A 21223-nucleotide genomic window follows, 5' to 3' on the forward strand; every position below is an offset into this window, starting at 1 on the left:
TGTGAGTGTGTGCACCAGTATATGTGCATGTCAGTGAGTGTGTGTGTTCTTGTGTGTGTGTGTGTGTATGTTTGTGTGTCCATTTGGGTTTTCTCCTACAGGCTTATATTCTGTGAATAGATTCACTCTCGTCCTCCTGAGGGCAGGATGACACACCTTACAGTGATTCTAAATTCGCCCAGAAATCCCCCACTGTGACTTAAATGCGCTGTCAGACGTGACACCTTATCATCAGGTGGGAGCATAGCAGCAGGTCAATGAAAGCATGGAGGGTCACTGAGGGTATCTTTAGAGATGCACATTTCACACTCGAATGCCCCTTTACCAGGCTTGATTTGTGTGGGTATTGTTATGTTTGTTTTATAGCAATCATGAAGCGCAGAAGAAAAGATCACAGCCTTGGAACTGAAATGTTTAAATTAAGCAAAGCAATACAACATATAGAATATATAAGGAAAAATAGCAAATGACACCAAGAACTGCATGGCCTTCACTGATCTCAGAACATGTTTTATTCACGGTTTAATCATAATTTCAAGGACAAAAATGCCTCCAACCCTGTGGTTGGCAATGTCTTTGATCAGATAAAACTCTCCCATCCCTATTCCTACTAATACATGGTCAAAAACACTGTAGTTGTTTTCAGTTTGATCAGTATCTTACAGAAACACTTAGGAAAAACAGAAAACCAAGAAAGAATCGTACAACAAAAAACCAAAGAACATCGTGTGGCCCATTCAGACAGCAACTGCAGGAACGCGAGTGTGCGATGATGTCTAATTTGAAATGGCAACATTTGTTTTGAGCTCATACTGTCCTAGTTATGTTAAAATACAGTTGGATATTATCAATGTTACAGACCTACAATAAAAGAAAAACATGAAAAATCCAAACACAAAGCATGTCTTTGGAATGATAAAGGCTAAATTGATCAGCAGTAGGAGAGCGTATTATATTTGGAATTTTTCATACTGGCATAGCAAGAGATGTATAGTTTCTCTGGGGGGTGGGATGGGGAGGGTGGGGGGCTTTGGAATGCTTCTCAGTTACCAAGCAACCAACCAGTCAGCTGAAGAGATGAATGGTCTCGGCGATCTGACATCTTAACCAGATGGATGCTCACATACAGTACATTCAGCTATCGCGGTTATCTCAGTTGTGGTTATCGCTGGCCAAAACAAAAACCTAAATACTTTTTTTTTCTGTTTTCATGACTATTCACAGAGTATTCACATAACATAAATATACATCTATATGTACACACATAAACCTCAATGCGAGTGTCCAGGCACTTTCTCACTGCTTTGAGAGGCTCTGAGGGAAAGGAGGGGGGGGGTACTGTGTGTAGATAAAAACCTTGAGCTGACTGGTCCATTCCCCTGCACTGGTAGGATCTCAGTCAGTGCCACAGTAAGACTCAGTGTCACTATCCTTCAGCTGGACCTCTTAAAAACACACTCTCATTTCAGTCTGGTAGATGCAGTGAGCCTCGTCTCTCTGCCACTTAGGTTCTGGTAAATCCTTCTGACATAGTCAGCCTGTGGCAGTCACAAGAGACTGAAGATATAAAACTTAAAGTTTTAAACACCATGTTAAGTGCAGACTATTTGAACCTACTTCAGCTGCAGTTTAAGCCCTGCTTTGGATACACATATCTGTTGACGTTACAGGATTTTCCCTGGCAATTTCAACTGACATGTTGCAGAAATTCCGCATAATTTCTGCATAATTTCTATGGCTGCAAGTAGGAAAGTTTGTGGGAAACTTTCTGTCTACTGGCTGTTATGTCACCGTGGGAGGTAAGAGAGTCTAACACAGCTAGAGTTGAGGAATAGGCCATTAGTCTCACATACTCCCACTGGCTTTTTGTTAGACTTCAGACTACTAGCTGACTCTCTCTCTTGACGTCATGTCATCTGTCATATGGGGCAAATAGGAGAATTGCATGTAATTTATGTCACCCTGTAAAGAGTAGTACCACAGAGGACAGTATCAGGGGTGACTTAAATTTGTCATGGAAATGGCAAAAGGATGGATAAGAGTACCTGACCAATGAAAATGGTCTTGAGCATTAACATTTATCTGATATCACATTTACTCTTTGATCCACCATTAAAAAAAAACTAATTACAAAAAACAAACCAAAAATAAGATACAAAATGAAGCATCCACTCAACAACACAAGTTCAGTTCAATGATAAATAGTTACAAATTGGCAAAATCCTTTAGCGTTTTTTTTTTTTACTACTACTTCCTTTATTTCCAGTACCCCTTAAGTTACTGTATAATTTCGAATTAACAAATAAACACGGTAAAGCTCCTCGAAGTCTCTCTTCAAGGACCATTGCATCAGCACATACAGGGGTCATAGAGTAATACACTTGCACAACGTAAACACTGGCATGCCGGTGAGGAGCAAACTGTAGGCAGTCTTTACACATCTCGCACACAAGAGATGGGATAGCACTTTCCGAGACAAGATAATCTGCAAATGCTATATCTATGTACAGCACACTTAAGGAGGAGAAGAGAGCAGACTGGCACAGGCTTCGGAAGCCAAGGCGATACCATGGCCCGTGGCCAGTGGCCCGTCTCCAAGACGTCTGTGAGGCTGGCACATAGTGACTGGCAAGCCCTCCATCACAGCAGCAGTACCTGGGCTCCTCCAAGTTAGTCGGTATTAAAGACTGTACCACAAACATCGTCACGTGAAATCAAAACAAAAGAAGAACTCAAACACTCGACGCATGGTTCGATATGAAGTCTCTCTGCTTCGCACAAATGCGAGGATGTTGCAGGAGTAGGTCTGCTTGACAGGAGCCAAATGTCTGGCAGGCTGTTGGTAAATTAGCCAATGCCTTTGATGCAGGCAATTCGAACCTGCGTTAGTTTGCACGTCTGAGAGTGACCATGCACATTTACTTGAGTTGTGTGTGTGTGTGTGTGTGTGTGTGTGTGTGTGTGTGTGTTGTGTGTTTGTGTGAGTGTGTGTGTGTATTTGTTTATGTGTGTGTATATGTTTTTTCTCCCAGATAGCTCCGTTGTATCTTGAATAACACAGAGTAAGGCTGAGTTTTGAGACATGGTACAGGCTTCTTAAACCATGGAGAACTGCCGCTGGTATATCAAGTGTGAGTCCAGACTAAACGTTTTCACATGATGGTGTCTTTACCTCCTCACCAGGTAGAAAAATGAAACACTTCCAGCATGGAAATGCGAGTGGCGGGGTTTTGTGGAGGTGTGTGTGCTGATTCTGGTCACACTCGTCTTCACCATGTTTAAGCCTAAAGCCTCAGGATGAGTGTGTGTGCCGCAGAGACACACACCTGCACCCGGTACCTCAAAACCAACAACACTGGGCACACAGAGCAGAACAGAAACACTAAAGACTTGAGGAGCGAGGGTGGGCTGATCCGGGGACTCGGAAACCGCAGCAAGAAAACAAAACAAAAAAAGCCATTTTTTAAAGGTCAGGAAGGTGAAAAACTCTGCCGAAAAAAAAACTGTAATTCTTTTCTTTTCTTTTTTTTTTCTTTGTGTGATTCGGTCATCATTGATAATTCATTGGACTTCTCTTCTGTCTGTGTTCTTGGTAGCAGGTAGACCCGGTGAACCAAGCAGAGTGGCAGTATACGGATGGGGGTTGGGGTGGGGCGTGGGGTCAGAGAGAGCAGTCCCCATCCACTGCACTGCACGTCGATCGCCCTGGCTGCTATCTCACCTCCATGCAGTCCAGGTACTCCAGCACCAAGTCATAGCAGAACCGGTACTGGTCCTGCAACAAACAGTCAACGACAAAGGCGTTTGTCAGTCAGATGAGGATGTTCGGCGCATGATAACTCAGTAAGACCTCCCCCCCCTTCTGCCCTCTCACTGTAAATGACCTTGAACCTACCAGAGATTCCACCATGTTGGGCTTGGCGTTGCGCAGCGTCTTGACGGCGTAGAACACGTCCACCATATTCTGGTACTGGATCATCTCCAGCAGGATGGTCGAAGCGCAGAAGGTACCACAGCGCCCTCCGCCATTCCTGTGTGGAGACACAAACACACACACACGCACACACACAAACACACAAACACACACACACACACACACACACACACACACACAGACGCCACTGTAAGCCTAGAAAACACACATCTGTGTGCGGCACGACATACAACAACATCCTAACCCACATTTCTGTGTGCAGCATGACACACGGCATCACAAAGACATTGAGGCGGCCTGGGGGACAAGAACAGGTACATCTAGAAGATATTTAACACACACACACACACACACACACACACACACACACACACACACACACACACACACACACACACACACACACACACACAAACACACACACACACATACACACAAATACACACACACAACCCATCCCAAGAGGACAGCATCAGCTAAACCCCATAATAAGCGAAGTTAAATGTCAACAAACACACACATAACGACCTGTGGTTTATATCCACCAGAGAAATGGGTTGGGATGCGTGAAGCATCGCCTAGCATCAGATGGAGGCAATATTAAGATAATCAATCGCAGTCACCGCTTTGGCAGCCACGGATTTTAGAGTAGAGATAGAGACACAGATAGAGAGAGAGGGAGTGGGAGAGAGAGAGAGTGAGGGAGAGGGAGAGAGAAGAGAGAGGGAGAGGGAAAAGGGGGAGAGAGAGAGAGAGTGGAGGGGTGTGCATTCTGCATTAAAGCATAATTGATTTCATCTCCATAATCTTTTCCCTTGGTTGTTGTGGATAACACACAGTGACAGCTCAGAGTGATGTGGTTGTGGAATGTGCCAAAGAGCACAGAGAGAGAAATCGAGAAAGAAAAAGAGCGAGAAATAGAGTGGAGGAAGAGAAAGAGAGAGAGAGAGAGAGAGAGAGAGAGAGAGAAAGAGGGGCCAGACATGGAAAGAGAAACAGTAGAGAGAAGGAGTGAGGAGAGAGAGCCAGAGAAGGAGAGAGAGATTGAGGGTAAGAGAGGCCAGGAATAAGGTGAGAGAGAAAGAGGACAGACACACTGAGGAGTGGGTAGGAGAGAGACAGACAGAGAGAGACAGACTGAGAGAAGGGTGTGGGGGTGAAAGAGACAGACTGAGAGAGAGGGGTGTGGGGGTGAGAGAGACAGACTGAGAGAGAGGGGTGTGGGGGTGAGAGAGAGAGAGAGAATGGGAGGCGAAGTGGCAGAAAGAGACGTGCTCTGATTGAGAAGCGGGCAGCTGTGGCGGAGGCTGAGGCCATGCCAAGCTTGCAGGTGTGTGGCTACAAGAGACCCCTGTCAACGCAGCCCTGACAGGACCGCCATCAACAACACAGGCAAACTCTACTGCTGGACCGGAGTGCACTTTGAATGGGAATTATCTGCCGCACTGCAGCATGCCCCCCAATACTACCTGCTAAAATGGGATGCAATTAAACCAACCCACACAGTAAAAAAAAAAAAAAAAGGCTTTTGCACCTACATGCACAAATGAATCTTGGGGCTTATTAACTGACAAGAATGGCAAACTGCTTGCTTCTGTGAGGTTATCTACTCCAAATCTTACAGCTCCAGATCCCTTAGCCTGAACACGTTGAACTCTGTCAGGCCAGGATGTCCGTGTACACAGGGCGGTCAGACTTGACTGGAGCCCTGATTGATTGCCTGTCATTTTCCCTCAGTGGTCTCTGGGCTCGCTGAGCACTGAATAGGCTTATGATTAAGTGACCATCAGACCCCCAGCCCTGCTCTGGTCTCCTCAGACACGAGGCTGCTGATTGCACTGTTGGGCAGTCAGAGTCAAACTGCTTGTAGCACACAGCCAGAAAGTTCACCGTGAGGTTTTGATTAAGAAGGGGGAGGGGGCGAGGGTGGCTGTGGTGGTGGTGGTAGTGACAGGTGTTAGTTTGTCCCCAGTCAAGAGCCATCAGCCAAATCAGGGCAGAACTGTCCCTTGTAAGATGATGTTTAAGCTCAGGGAGTCACTGGGTCAAAAGACACAACACACCAACTGCCACAAGTCTCTGGGAATGTGAGCCATGGAAGACAAACGTTTTCTAACAAGGAGAAAGTGCTGTTTTGATGAGTACCAAACAGCACCCCGCCAATCAGCAGCAGATGGTGACAGATGGGAGATCAAATTCGACCAAACAGCAGCCATTTTTCTTACCCCCCTCTGGCAAGCGTAAGGAGGTGGTACTGTCAAACCGTCAGTGTCATTAAATGCTCGCTTCCCAACAGCGACTTGAAGCAAGTAAAGCACAGCACGCTCTGCAAAGGCAAACTGTCCCCGAGGACTAAGGACACCACTCCAGGCTGATTCAGCCGAGTTTCTGGAAGTTTGTCTCTGATTAGCTGTGTGTGTGTGTGTGTGTGTGTGTGTGTGTGTGTGTGTGTGTGTGTGTGTGTGTCTGTGTGTGTGTGTGTGTGTTTGTGTTTGTGTTTGTGTGTGTTTGTGTTTGTGTGTGTGTTTGTGTGTGTGTGTGTGTGTGTGTGTGTGTGTGTGTGTGTGTGTGTGTGTGTGTGTGTGTGTGTGTGTGTTTGTGATGGAGTGTGGGGGGGATGTTACATGCTGATGCTTCATTGATCAGGGATTGATCTCTGACCACTACTTTGACTTAAGGGGTTTGGCTGATATTGGACACTTCAGACTTTTGCTTTGATTTCCGTTTCCATGTTCCACGGCACATCCCTTCCATGCCTCTATGATTAACCCCCATGGCATTGTTGACTCAACAGAGAAAAAATTAAATGTCAGGAATCTTGAATCCAACCTTTGCACTACATCATCACACCAACACAATAATAGCATTGTCATAAACCTTAAAAGCTTTTCTTTCCAATTAATACTGACAAGTAAAATGACATGCTTGCAAAGTAACCTAAGATTACTGAAATGTTCAGGTATCCACATCTCTCAGTCACAGGACAGTGTAAACACTCACCCTCATTAGTGGTTCTATTCACATGCTTAAGACTTAGTCATTACCTGTGGCTCCAGGGGAGGGGATAGACCGCGCGGGGGAACGTTTACTGTAAACAAAACATCAGCCAGGTCCAAGTATAATTCCTTTATTTTGAGGCAAGACCTGCCAGGGTCAACTCGAATGCGTTTTAACAGAGATATGGGGAGTATTTTTATTTTACCAAGCTTTAAAATCCCAAGGATAATGAGACGTATCTGAATAGGAACTGGATGAGGAAGTTTAAATTTCTATTTCTAACACACAAGGAGATTTTCGTGTTGTTGTATAGCTTAATGTTTCTGGTGTAACATACTTGCTAATGGAGTTATGACGAGTAGTGATACATCACATGTTCATAAACGACAAACAAACCTTGTGTTACATGGCCAGTCATTTATCTTCAGCCAGAGTATTTCCGTTAGTTTGCTGTGTGTGCTGAATTTATTCATCCAGTAAAAATGCTTTGAGTGGTTGCATATGTGGGTATGTAGTGTATAAAAGTGTGGAGATTTATGATAATAATAATAATAATAATAATTCTTATTCTGTAATTCAATATACATTCCCTTGTGAAAGGCTTTGTGTTAGGATGGGGAAGGGTGTTATCAGCCCCTTTCTTCATATGAATGGTTCAAGGGCATCAGTCCTCCTATAGATACCTTTTGATACTTCAATGACAAGGTCATCAATGTTAGATGACCATTTATTTGTTCATATGAATGGAGTGATGAAGGAGAATGAGACCTTGGACAATCACCTTAAGTGACTAAAACAGTTTGTCACTGTGGTTCGTGTTTTTGCCCATATTCCAGCACAAGCCAAAACTACAGTATAGGGATTTATACAGAAAAATACAAATTCAACATCCATACTACTTACCTTAAGATGTGCATAATACAAACAAATAAAAGTAACTTTAAAACCACTGTTTAAAGTTGCAAACATTAGTATCTGAGCATGTCTTAACCACAAAAGCACCTGACTCCTGGAGTTTAAAGTTTGGATGCCCTGAGACATTTGCAAGCAGTGTTTCCATCCTGGATGTCTAAGTGTCTTTGGGCAAAACACAGAGCCCTTAAACATTCCCGATCAGTGGGTTAACTGCCTTGCACATATGTTTTAATTTTAAAGTGCTTTGATTATGCGTTGAGTCGCTTTCAGATATGAATTTCTCATGAATGGGATGTCTCTGAGTGTGTATGTGTGCATGTGTGTGTCCTCTTAACACTCGCAGGCAGTGGACAACATTGATGTGTCTGAGTGTGTATGTGTGCATGTGTGTGTCCTCTGATTACTCACAGGCAGTGGACAACAGTGCGCCCGTCTCCACACTCCCTCTGCCACTTGTGCACGTGTGCCAGCAGGTTGAGGAAGGACTTCTTGGAGTCGGGGACGTCTCGGTACGCAGACCAGCGCAGGAACTGGAACTGGCACACCACCAGCTGGCCTTCCTGCAGCTGCACCCAGAGAAGGGAGGAAGAAGAGGGGAACAGAGGCCAACATATCTGTTTTATTATCTGAGGTTTTAAAAGTGCTTGAATGTGTGTCTGTGTGTTTGTGTGTGTTTGTGCACGTGTGTGTGTGATTGAGCATGTCTCTGTGTGTGTGTGTGCGTGTGTGTGTTTGTGCAATTGAATATGTGTGTGTGTGTTTGTGTAAGTATGTGTGTGTGATTGAGCATGTCTGTGTGTGTGTGTGTGTGTGTGTGTGTGTGCCTGTGCGTGCGTGCATGTGTTTGTGCAAGTTCGTGTGTGTGTGATTGGGCATGTCTGTGTGTGTGTACGTGTGCGCGTGTGGATATCTTGCATTCATAGGTATATGCTTTAGATTGCATGTGTATGTGCGTGCATGTGTCACTATGTCTATTAGTGTGAGCGTATTTAGTGGCCATCTATCTGTGTGCATGTCTGTGTACACTGCAGTATATGGCCATGTGGCATTGTGACTGTCCATGCGTAATCCCTAACCCTGCACGCTCCGCAGCAGTTCCAGCTGCCCCCAGTGCAGTCAGCAGTTTTATGCCGGAGATGAATAGCTGCACTGGGCAGACTGGGACCAGCAGGACCAGCCTGTTCACCCAGGAGGCCTGGTGCCTTGCAGCAGTCCACGCCAGCGCCACCGGCCCCATTAATTTCACTCTAAGCAGGCTGTCCACGGGCCAGATCCGGGGCCAGGACATCCACGCACACACACACTCATTCACAGGCCACTAGGGGCACTGGATATGTAGTGATTAGTGAGGAGGCTGGCAGAGATTTGCATGTGTAGTGATGGGGCAGTGCCCATGGCTCCTCGTGCAGAAGGAGAGGTCATTTGGACTGCTGATGATGGATGGTAATGCAATTATATGTGTGTGTTTTATACAGGTGTTGGGTGTAGGGTTGTATACGGGCAAGTTTGTAAAGTAGAATTTGATTTGACCACAGACAACATTCCACATATAAACATATAAATACTAATACATGCACACACACACACACACACACACACACACACACACACACACACACACACACACACACACACACACACACACACACACACAAACAGGGAACACACACACACATCTCCATCACTACAATCACACACCATAGCCCCTCCATATAGATCCATTATACACACATGCCCACATGTCCCCCAGACATGCACATTTGCACATTCACACACACCCACACAAACACACACACAAAAAAACACACGCACATACAGCCCTAGATCCCACGTGCACACATGCCCCCTGTCGTGGACGAAGCCCCCTTCCAGGCATGCATGCAGTAGGGAAGGGGGAGAGGGCACAGTGAGTGAAGCTCAGTTCTGCACGAATGAGGAGGAGACAGGCCAAATGTGACAGTGCTGCTACCCTCTGACAGTCACGTCATGTCACCCCACCCCCCTTCCTCCACTCCAACCCAACAGTTCTAGAAGATTCTGCCTGCGTCATCCACTTCATGTGGGTACTGTGGCACGCTGTGGCACGCTTCATGAGAGACTCTCGCAAAACGGCAGTGTGCCAGGGAGTACGCTAACAGCACCCTCATTCGCCATCAAAGGCTCTCTTCCTCTCTCACTTCCTTCCTCCCTCTCTCTCTCACTCTCTCTTTCTCACCCTTTCCCTCTCTCTCCCTCCTCTCTCACTCTTTCTTTCTCCCTTCTCTCTCACTCTCTCTCTCTCTGTCCCTCCTCTCTCTCTCTCTCTCTTTCTCCCACTTTCACTCACTCTCCCTCCTCTCTCCCTCTCCCTCCCTCTCTCTCTCTCTCTCCCTCCCTCCCATCATCGAGGAGTATGTCCATCAAACTAATGACAGCTAGCAGAAACACAAATATCCTGCTGCACGTGTGTGAAATTTTCCCATCTGCGCTGCGGTGTCGACTCTCTTCGCCCCTATGTGCTCTGCGAGATGAGAAGCACCATACCTCATGTGTGAACGCCCCTGTATGGGGCCTGTCCAGCCTCTGAGAAACAATGATTAATGTCTGCATGTGGAGAGCAAACAGCATGGCTGACACAGGAAAGAACTGCATTAAAATAAGGAGCCGAGACGTAGCATGTCTTCACACAGCTCGGGGAGAGCTAACCAATGACTTTAGACTTTGATTGTGTTTGTGTGTGTTAGTGTGTGTGTGTGTGTGTTTGCTTCGTTGCTAAGAGAGTGTGTTTGTGTGTGTGTGTGTGTGTGTGTGTGTTTGCCTGTGGTGCTAAGAGAGAGAGTGTGTGTGTGTGTGTGTTTGTGTGTGTGTGTGTGTGAAGATTTTGTGTGTGTTATGTGTGTGCATGTATTGCAGACTCACCCTTGTAACGTTTTTCACACGGAAGATACGCGTGATGACATCATCGTCCGCGGACACGGAGAGAAACTCCACCTGCATGGGGCCGTACTGCTGCATGTCCGGCTCTGGCCAATACTGCACACACGGCTAGAGAGAGAGAGAGAGAGGGAGGGAGGGAGGGAGAGAGAGAGGGAGAGAGAGGGAAGGAGAGAGGGAGAGAGGGAGAGGGAGGGACAGAAAGACAGAGATACCATGAGGAAGTGTTATAGAGATAGATAGAGAATGAAATAGAGATATGGAGAGATAGATACATAGCAATAGAGGACAAGAGAGAGGAGAAATAAGGTTAGATTGTCTTCTAGAGAACAAACATAGGTTCAGGGGGTGAAGTGTTTTTTTTCATTTTGTCAACAGCGAAACTACTGAAGAGACATTGCATAACCATAATAAATCAATTCGTTTCTCATCACTGGCCAGCTCCAGAGTGCTTATGCACTGTCTCTTTGGGATGAGCAGCGGGGAGAGGGAGAGCGAGAGTGAGAATGAGAGGTAGAGGGAGAGGGAGAGGGAGAGGGAGAGGGAGAGCAAGAGTGAGAGTGAGAGGGAGAGGGAGAGGAAAACACAAACAGAGCCATAGGAGGGAGGACGGAGAACTAGGGGCTATGTTTGTAGGTCACACAGGTATCAGGGAAACCATCTGGTGTGTGTCTCTCGTGTGTATCATGCATGTGTGGGGAGGGGGAAGAGTGTGTTGCCTGAAGGTCATACCCCACGCAGGGAAATGTGTGTGTGTGTGTGTGTGTGTGTGTGTGTGTGTGTGTGTGTGTGTGTGTGTGTGTGTGTGTGTGTGTGTGTGTGGGTGTGTGTGTGTGTGTGTGTGTGTGTGTGTGTGTGTGTGTGTGTGTGTGGATGCCAACTTAAACAAATGGGGCGGGGGAAAAACACACAAAGCACCATGAGGATGAGCCACCCAAGGCCGCTTAGCCTGAGCCCAAACAACTATAAAGAAGCACAGGCAGGGAGAAGGTCAGACAGGAGCAGCATCTCAATGCCAGCTAGAGCACAGACACAATGGAGCAGGTGATGAGAATAAGAGCAAAAGAGAGGAGAGAGCAAAGGAGATAGAGCAGAGTCGAAAGAGAGAGACGGAGCGAGGATAAAAGGAAGCCAGAGAAGAGTGAGGAGGAGAAAGAGAGAGCAGGCGAGAGAGAGAAGAAGAAGAGCAGTGGTTCATCAAAGAGCTAACAAGAAACACAGACAACGAGCAAGAACAGAGGGAGAAACATCAACTGACAAATACAAATGGAGAGAAAGAAATGAAATATGAGGGAACAGAGAGAGAAATATGAACAGAGTGGAGAGGGAGACAGACAGAGAGAGGAGAGGATGAGGGAGTGAGGGAGAAGAAAAGAAGACAGTGGCTATCAACGAAGCCTACTCTCTGCGAAGCCAGTGATCTACAACCTGTCGTAACCCTTAATCACCGGGTGGAAGGGACCTCACATTGCTTTCAATTACCTCTAGGCGTGCTGATGGTTTTGTCTGGCTAATAGCTAGTCAGCGGATCAGCATTTTCCAATTTAGGAGCTCGCGTGTAGGCTGGGCGGCAGATGGCTACAGTCATTTCAGAACGACTGATCAGGACCATCCATCATAGAGATGGGGGAGACAGCGTGATTCATCGTAACAGATCAGAGAGTGGGCATTTGTCAGGTGTGATGGGCGCTCGGAATGGAGAGAAAATTGCTTGAATGCTAAAAATTATTCACTGGCAATGGCTGTATAGGTGCGTGACTATTCACTGTCTGTGGCAGGAGATACAGTAATATACGTATATATGAGTATGTGCACACACTTACACACACACACTTACACACACACAAACACAAACTCTCTCTCCTCTCTCATACACACAACCTCACACGCATGCTCTATCTCTCTCACTTCATTCTCTTGTGCTCTGTCTGCCTGTCTCTCTTTTTCTCTCGCGCACACACACACACACACACACACACACACACACACACACACACACACACACACACACACACACACACACACACACACACACACACACACACACACACACACACACACACACACACACACACACATTCACACATTCACACAGCGCTTTAGGCAAACACATTTAATGTGTACCTTGACCTGGCATTTGATAGCCAAGTGCTGAGTGTGGGTCTATGCACATGAGACAGAGTGGGTGGTAGCGGGACTGTTCTCTACAAACCAACCCCCCCCCCCCCCCCCCCCTGCCACACACACACACACACACACACACACACACACACACACACACACACACACACATACACACACACATACATGCACACCCGTACACACAGGCAGAGTAAGAGTGGCACAACTGATCGAGCAAAGATTTATGCACGTAACCTCAGACAAATACAGACACACGTGACCCACACACACTGGCACAGGCATACAGACACACATGCATGCCCCCATATACACTGACACACACCTTCAAACAAAACAAACAATTAAATGCGTTGTGTAACTTGCAGGCTAAGCATTATGACAACATAATCTGCATACAATAAGCACAATCTCTCTCTCTATCTCTCTCTCATTCTCTCTCTCACGCACATGCACGCAAACGCCATGGGCACGCACAGGCACACGCACAGGCACACACACACAAACACACTCACCCACACACACACCCACACACACACACACACACACTCACCCAGGCAGAATTGGACTGGTTAAGCTGATTAAGCATGACCACGGAGGTGCATCCGTAGTCGAACACCAGCCTCCAGAAGTCGGCAGTAGTGCCGGGCAGTGGGTGCGGCGTGACGATGAAGGCGGCCTGCTGGTGGAAGCTGTCGGCCAGCGCGGCGTTGATGTAGTTGTTGCTCTCGCCTTCGGTGGTCACCAGGAAGGCCAGCGCCCGGTCCGGAGGCAGCACGTCCATGCTGCGGTTCTTCTCACGGTTGCGTGGCAACAGCGCGATGCTGCACTCCTCCACGTCCAGGTGAGGCGTCACCGAGTTCAGAGTCTGGACAGGGTCACGGAGAGGGAGGATGAGATCGTGACAGGAAGAAAGATAAAGGAGAATAAAGTAAATGACACATGAAGAGAGGAGAGGAGAGGATGAGAGACACAGCAATAGGGAGGGCTATAGACGTATATGACCTGAGTTAACCCTCTGTCACAACATACCAGATGCCAATTGACTTAGCCCTCCGTCACAACATACCAAGTACCATATTCTTCTGTCACATTTTACGTCTTGTAATGTCATGTCCAGTGGAATAACTGTGTTGTGACACCATTACATTGCCTCATGCTGACAGGTATCATCAAAAATAATTATAGCTGTCATAACATTGACCTTCGTTTCCAAGGTAACTATTGTCAACATCTATGGCACCATATGGAATAGTATTTTTATGCCACGGTTACGCTACAACAGATCTTCTCAATCCAGTTTTATCCAGACTTATCCAGCCAGCAACCATCACACCTGGTTGACAGGAGAATAATGATAATGCTCCTGATTGGCTAAATCGGGTATGCTCATCTAATCAAGATTGCCAGTCAGGTATGCCGAGCGGAGACAGATGGAAAACATGCAAAGCAGGTGGGGGCGGGGAGGGGAGGGGAGGGGGCTGGGGGCGCTCCAAGAGGAGGACTCAAAACTACGGCACTAGTCTCATGACAGAGGAATCAAGTAAAATGTTCCCAAATTATAATTGCTGTACAGAAAAATTGGAAAAATATTCACAGGTGGTACAAGAAAAGAACTGTTAACACGACAAATGAGAACCCAGAAGGAGGCAGATGGAGGAGCAATGGATCGCTGAAAGTCGGAGACAAAGATAATTAAGTCCATTCCCTTGTTAGCTATTACGCTGCTTTGTACTTCCACCGTTTTTCACAGCTAGCCAACAAAGCAGCACAGTTGGAGGCTCTTTTGAAAAGCCCCTCCTTTTAAAATATACTGCCATGGTGCAAAATAGCCCACCCAGCACTAGCCTCATCTAGGACAGCTCCATGCATAATGAATCAGCGCGTTAGGAGCCCGTGAAAAAAGCAGCAGTTGAAAAACAGGAATGTGGTGCACCTATTTTCTTTGATGAACAGCTTGTGCCTATTCCTGAACCACCTCTGACATTATGAAAGGAATAGTAGGATGGCTAATGCATTGAATTTCTAAAACATCTGAGATATGCTAATGTTGGCCTTGCAGACCTGTGTGTTGTTATTCGGCTGTGTGTGTGTGTTTGTGTATGTGAGTGAGTGTATGTTTGTGTTTGTTCAAATCGTCTCTGAAAAAGATAAGGTAAGATCGCTGAAAGCATCTGAAAGACACATGGTTGTGTTGTGTTAATCTATAGCTATGTACTGGTGTGTATGTGCAGGCATGCACGTGTGTGTGTGTGTGTGTGTGTGTGTGTGTGTGTGTGTATGTGTGAGTGTGTGTTTGTGTGCGTATGTGTGTGTGTGCGTATGTGTGTATGTGTGTGTGTAGTTGTTTGCGAGTGTGTGTCTGTTTGTGTCAGTGCATATCAGTGAGTGTACTTTGAAATGCGAGAGCCTGAATCAATGGAGGTGCTCTTAGCAAGCGATCGCACTAACTCCGTATGAGATAAGATGACATTAAGAAGCATAGGGATTTAAAAGACGGGGCCAGACCACACAGTAAGACAGCTTGCTAGCTTTCCACTAAGACCGATGACAGCTCAGCACTGGATGGATGGCATGGAGGAGTCCAAATGACAAAGGAGTATCGTTTTGCATCTAAAACCATAAAAGGAAGCTGCATTTCAAGTGTGGTGGCAAGGAGACAATGCTTTTAAGGCATTAGAAATATATAGGCAGTATGCACTGTCACACTCACTCACCCACATGTACACACAGGCTTATGCACACACGCAAATACTCACACACACACATACACACACAGACACTGCATACCAACTAAAACACAAGCTAGAGATGTAATGGTACATGTATTTGTATTCAGTGCGTTATTTGGAGAATAAACAGTGGCCTATGTGAACCGATTGATGAACGTCATGTGGAACAAAATTTTCCAGGCACAAGTTCCACCCGGAAATCAGTCACAATGTGGTACAGGTCTGCGTCAAAGTAAAAAATAGGACTGACATGCTAAATAAAGTGAAGGATAAATTAACATTAATGACAATGTATTCTTACAGAAATCGCCCACTTCCAACCCTTATTTTACAATCTGCGCTGTGCAATGCTTTACCAAAGAATTAAATATTCCAGGCCATTCCTCTCTTGGTGCATGTACTGCAGTATGAGTAGGCCTACAGTCAATTACACCAATTACACAGTGAGAGCCTGACGTTTCTGCAAAACTCATTTCTGGCCTCCGTACTGTTCAATGTACCTTTAAGTCAACTGTTCCCTTCTTATACAATTGGCATGACTGATATGTTGACAGTTTAGTTACAGGCAGTAATAGCCTGTATTTACACAATACTTTGTATTACACAATACAGCTTGAGTGTGTTGAGTGTGTTGAGGGCAAAAGCTTTAAATGTTTAAAGTTTAAGTGGAACAAATCGAAACAGTCCTCCTAGTGAACTAGTTGTATTCATTATTATAATTATTGTTTATTTTGTAATGCTTTATAACAGCTTTTCAGTTTTACGATTATGACCTTTTTATCAACTCTACATAAAAACACACACACACACACACACACACACACACACACACACACACACACACACACACACACACACACACACACACACACACACACACACACAATCAAACAGTTCAAGCATTTTCAACACTATTCTTGCCACTTCATACACAATAGTCTTGACTGTAATACACAGGTACATGGTTATACAATATGAGGAAGATGGTTGCCAGTTGTTAGCTATTGTGTGGCCATCTCCACTACTGCAGCAACCCTGTGTGGTTTAATAGCTGTGACTCACATCTAACACGCCCGCTGTGTTTGGGGTCCTTTTGTCTGTGTCACTTATTTATTGTTCAACTTGTTGTTCGCGGAGAACACCACTGACCTGGAACTCCTCACGGAGCTGGGACGAGTTGCTCTGGGAGTCCACCCGCAGCATCTCCTTGTAGGTGGGGGCAAACTCGTTCACCAGGATGGCCGTCTCTCCACACAGGCAGGCCTCCAGGATGGCGTCGTGGATGAACACGTACTGCTCCTGCCACAGGAAGAAGAAGAGAGGCAGTCAGTCCAGCGAGTCGGACAGGTTAGAGGTTGACACGTGCACATCTGAAGGCATGCCGTGCAACGTGCACCGCTATCAAAGCAATTTTGTCAAGGTCAAATGATTAATAGGCCAATGTGTTTATTCCTTATTGTGCTTGCGGCAGCCCGCACCAAACAGGAGCAGTGAAAGAGTTTACACACGGAGCATAGAGAGATAACAGCTTAGGAAAGATAAACATCAGTAAATATGTTTGCGAATAGAAGCGAGACTTTTATAACCTGTGATGATCTAAATTATACACTGCTGTGTTTTTTTTTATTTTCTCAGCCTACGTTGAGGAAGACACACACACACACACCATGGACACACACATACACAAACACACACACATGAATAAACAACTTCCAGCAAACAAACGGTTGCGGTATGGATTTAATTAAAGTACCCAGTAAATAATTACAAATGTAGTAAACATCTAAGCGAGTGTCGGATTTGCATAATATGGTTTGGATATGGAAATATGGGGACATCTAGGAGAGAGCACCAGCCAAGTGCAGTCAGCGGGGCGAGAGGGAGACAATTAAGACTTTACTGAGTGTGTAGAGCTGCACATATTTCATCCTGTACAAGTATGCACACACACACACACACACACACACACACACAGACACACAGAGACACACACACACACACACAAACACACACACGCACACACACAGACACACACACACACACACACAAACAGATAAACACACAGATAAACACACAGATACACACACACACAGAAAGACACAGAGACATAGACACACATACAGACAAACAGACAGACAAACACAATATCTACTCACACCTACACATTCATACTATTACAGTTTTTTACGATCGGATACACACAATTTTGACTGCTTTGTTTTGCTTTTCAATCGCCTCACACAATAAGCACAACCACACACCCAATGAGCAAAAACATCAGATCCATTGCAAAATGAAACACTCTTGTACAATCTATACACTCATTTAACAAAACCATATTTTGTTACCATATGAAACACACACATAGCATATACTGAATTCTGTTTGTACCACTTACACACTTCTGTTATAAACCTAAAACACTTTTAGCAATAATACTTCTCAGTGATTAGAGTAGTGTAAGTGAAGTACACAGAGAAAGTGAAAATACACAATACAGTAAAAACACTACCCAAGACCAATGCTGATGAAAATATTACAGTATTTACGTAATTCTCTCCATATACCCAAATCAGTCAACATGTCAACATGGAGAATCACAACAAAACATGTCCCAGTTTTCATGCTACTTCAGTAGTGTGCATAACACTGTAAGCTAAGCAAATATCAGACAAGGGGGGAAAAGATGTGTCCAATACAGGTTACAATTCCATTTACAGTAAAATGTACAGATTTGTCAGTGTCGCCAGTTTTGACTGAGAGACCTGATGGATATTACTGTACTGTATTGAAAATGGCATGGTCACCGATAATGTTTGCTTGAATTTCTCTGAGCCTGATAGCATTACGTATTTGCCAAAAGCATGTTTATGATCTCTATATCTTGTTCTTGCGTGAATATGGGCCTGTCCTCCTTTCAAGTTTACTGTATTTGATACATTTGGTCTTCTTCTTCTTTGAGCACATTTTCCTCCTGCTACAGGTCTTCCTCTTCCTCTACTTCCACCTTGACCTCAGCCTCATGGCATGGCCTCGGCCTCTTCCTCCTTCTCCTCCTCTGTGGATTCCCCCTCTCACCCTCACTCTTCTTCATTTGATTCCTTCCATTTTGGTTGAAGACAGATTACAGTTACTCATCTGCTGCATTTCTATAGTGCTTAAACCTGTTTGTTGTGTCTACAATTAAGCAATCATGTGTTTGGGCACTTGATGGCTGTGTTTATTTGACCGGCTCATAGGTGTGGTAACTTGACAGAGTGTTTTGGAATTGCAAGGAAGTGACCTCTTGATATACATCTGTGTCTAAAGCATAAAAGTGTGTTTAGTGCTTTGCAAATCACTTGTGTGTATGGTTTCGCAAAAAGTGTGATGTTTAAATGTGCTTATAGTTGTGCAGATCTGAGCCGTTGTTTTGCTCCTTGAGTGAAGGTTTTGATAATTGTGTTACACTTTTGATTTTAGTGTGTATCCGATTGTAAAAAAACTGTAATATGTAGGGGGGTAGCGGTGTAGGAGAATATGACAGTAATTCCTTGGCAACTCTATTTAAAAGGCGTGCCAATAAAACACAGCAAGGGAGAAAGATAAAGGGATGGCGAGAGAGAGAAAGAAGAGATAGAGAGAGAAAATAATTAACTGATTGATTCCTTTATATCATGCCTATTCTCAGAGTCACACAACTCCCCACCCATTCAGTGTGCACCCACGCGCACATAAAAGCAGACACATAGACTCACACATCGGCAGCAACAAGGGAGGGGAGGGGGGGGGTCAGAGACACAGATCAATAACTATTTTCATGTACATCTCTTAATAACCCATCAAAGTGCTTTAGCCACCAACACAATGAAGAAGTATGAACGTGTTTAAAAGAGCTTAATGGCTTCACTCTAGGGTCTTTTGTGCTTTTGTGATTACCAACACACCCTCCACTTGTGTCTGTGTTCACTAAACTTTATTTGTGTAATGCCTGTCTCATGCATGTCGCAAACAGACAAAAAAAGAAACGGTGTCAATGTGTGTGTGTGTGTGTGTGTGTGTGTGTGTGTGTGTGTGTGCGGTGTGTGTATGTGTGTATGTATGTGTGTGTGTGTGTGTATGTATGTATGTATGTAGTTTGTGCGTGTGTGTGTGTGTGTGTGTGTGTGTGTGTGTGTGTGTTTGTGTGTGTGTGTGTATGTATGTGTGTCTGTTCATATGAGTGTGAGTGTGAGAAGTGTTTTTTACCCATGTCCACAACTCAAGAGATAATAAGACAATGTGTATGTGTTTCTGTCTTCTTACCTCAGTCTGTATCATGTTGATGCGGCGTGAGCAGAGTGTTTTGACACAGTTATAAATGTCCACAACTCCTTCACACTCTGCCATGTCCAGCATCACATCCAGCACGATGTAGCAGCCAGTGCGGCCAGCACCCATGCTGTCCAGGAGAGAGAGAGAGATACAGAGTGTGTGTGTGTGTGGGTGAGAGAGATAGAGATACAGTGTGTGTGTGTGAGAGAGAGAGAGAGAAAGAGAGAGAGAGAGAGAGAGATAGAGTGTGTATGTGAGGGAGAGAGGGAGACAAATGTGTGTGTGTGTGTGTGTGAGAGAGAGAGAGAGGGAGAGAGAGAGATAGTGTGTGTGAGTGTGTGTATGTGTGTGTGTGAGAGAGAGAGAGAGAGAGAGAGAGAGAGAGAGAGAGAGCGAGAGAGAGACACACATTTACTCTTTTCTGATGATGAACTGTAAATATTTATGCTCAGATAAGGGGGAAATGTTAGCGATCAAAGGAATTAGAACAAACACAAAGATAAAAGAAAAATCACATCAAGAGATGACTCCCTCGCAATCAATTCAGTAGAAAAAAACTGGGCATGCAGTGTACAGTTGTTCAGCTAAGCACATCAGCGGTGTGGATTATAGGTTTAAATGATCTCATTATTGACACACACACACACACACACACACACACACACACACACACACACACACACACACACACAAGTCAATATCTGAACAGAGACATTATTTTCATAGCTTTACAGCTTAATGCAGACGGAACTTCCCTGTGTAAAAGATGCAGTGAATTAACTAATGACAAATTGGGTCAGCAGATAGCAATGTTAGGCAAACTCATGAAGAAGTATACTGTTTGGGGAAGCTTAATGCCAAACGGGAAAAGCACACAGGTAGACAACTACTCCCATAGGCCATAAATCTGTTGTCAAATAATGGATCTGACAGCTTATACATTAAGTAGACTGGAAGAGGTGATGTGCAGGCCATCAAGGTAGATAAACAGGAGTTCCTGTTGTACAGGTCAAACAAGTTAGTAAAGATGACCTGCTTGTGTGTGGTTTGTACAGGTAAGTAAACAGGAATTAATGTTGTGCAGATTGGAATGTAAACAAGAAGTGATGTTGTGAGGGTAAGTGAACATGAAGTGATGCTGTGTGGGTAAGTCAACAGGAAGTGATCGCGTAGGAAACAGGAAGTGTCTAACAGTGTACTATACCTGCAGTGCACCACCACAGGCCCAGCATCGGGTGGCGTGGAGGCTTTGACCCGTCTGATGAAGGCCAGCAGGCCAGTGGCGTGGTAGGGCACGCCG

The 21223-nt window shown here is 45.2% G+C and overlaps 1 protein-coding gene across 2 annotated transcripts in view; it reads right to left on the bottom strand.

Moving 5' to 3' along the window:
• Nucleotides 1-3712: 3712 nt before the first annotated feature.
• Nucleotides 3713-21223, bottom strand: part of ptprub (protein tyrosine phosphatase receptor type Ub) — a gene marked incomplete at both ends in the record, with an annotated part of 213314 nt that continues 195803 nt past the window's right edge. For both annotated transcript variants that reach the window (XM_080857651.1, XM_080857650.1), the window contains 8 exons: nucleotides 3713-3775; nucleotides 3896-4031; nucleotides 8255-8412; nucleotides 10745-10870; nucleotides 13452-13766; nucleotides 16780-16929; nucleotides 19915-20050; nucleotides 21128-21223. The exon at nucleotides 21128-21223 is cut by the window's right edge and continues 59 nt beyond it. In XM_080857651.1, coding sequence (XP_080713777.1) covers nucleotides 3713-3775; nucleotides 3896-4031; nucleotides 8255-8412; nucleotides 10745-10870; nucleotides 13452-13766; nucleotides 16780-16929; nucleotides 19915-20050; nucleotides 21128-21223 — 1180 coding nt within the window. The remainder of the gene's footprint in view (nucleotides 3776-3895; nucleotides 4032-8254; nucleotides 8413-10744; nucleotides 10871-13451; nucleotides 13767-16779; nucleotides 16930-19914; nucleotides 20051-21127) is intronic.

Source organism: Sprattus sprattus (genome assembly GCF_963457725.1).
Source record: "Sprattus sprattus genome assembly, chromosome: 19".
In the NCBI taxonomy this organism is placed as follows: Eukaryota; Metazoa; Chordata; class Actinopteri; order Clupeiformes; family Clupeidae; genus Sprattus; species Sprattus sprattus.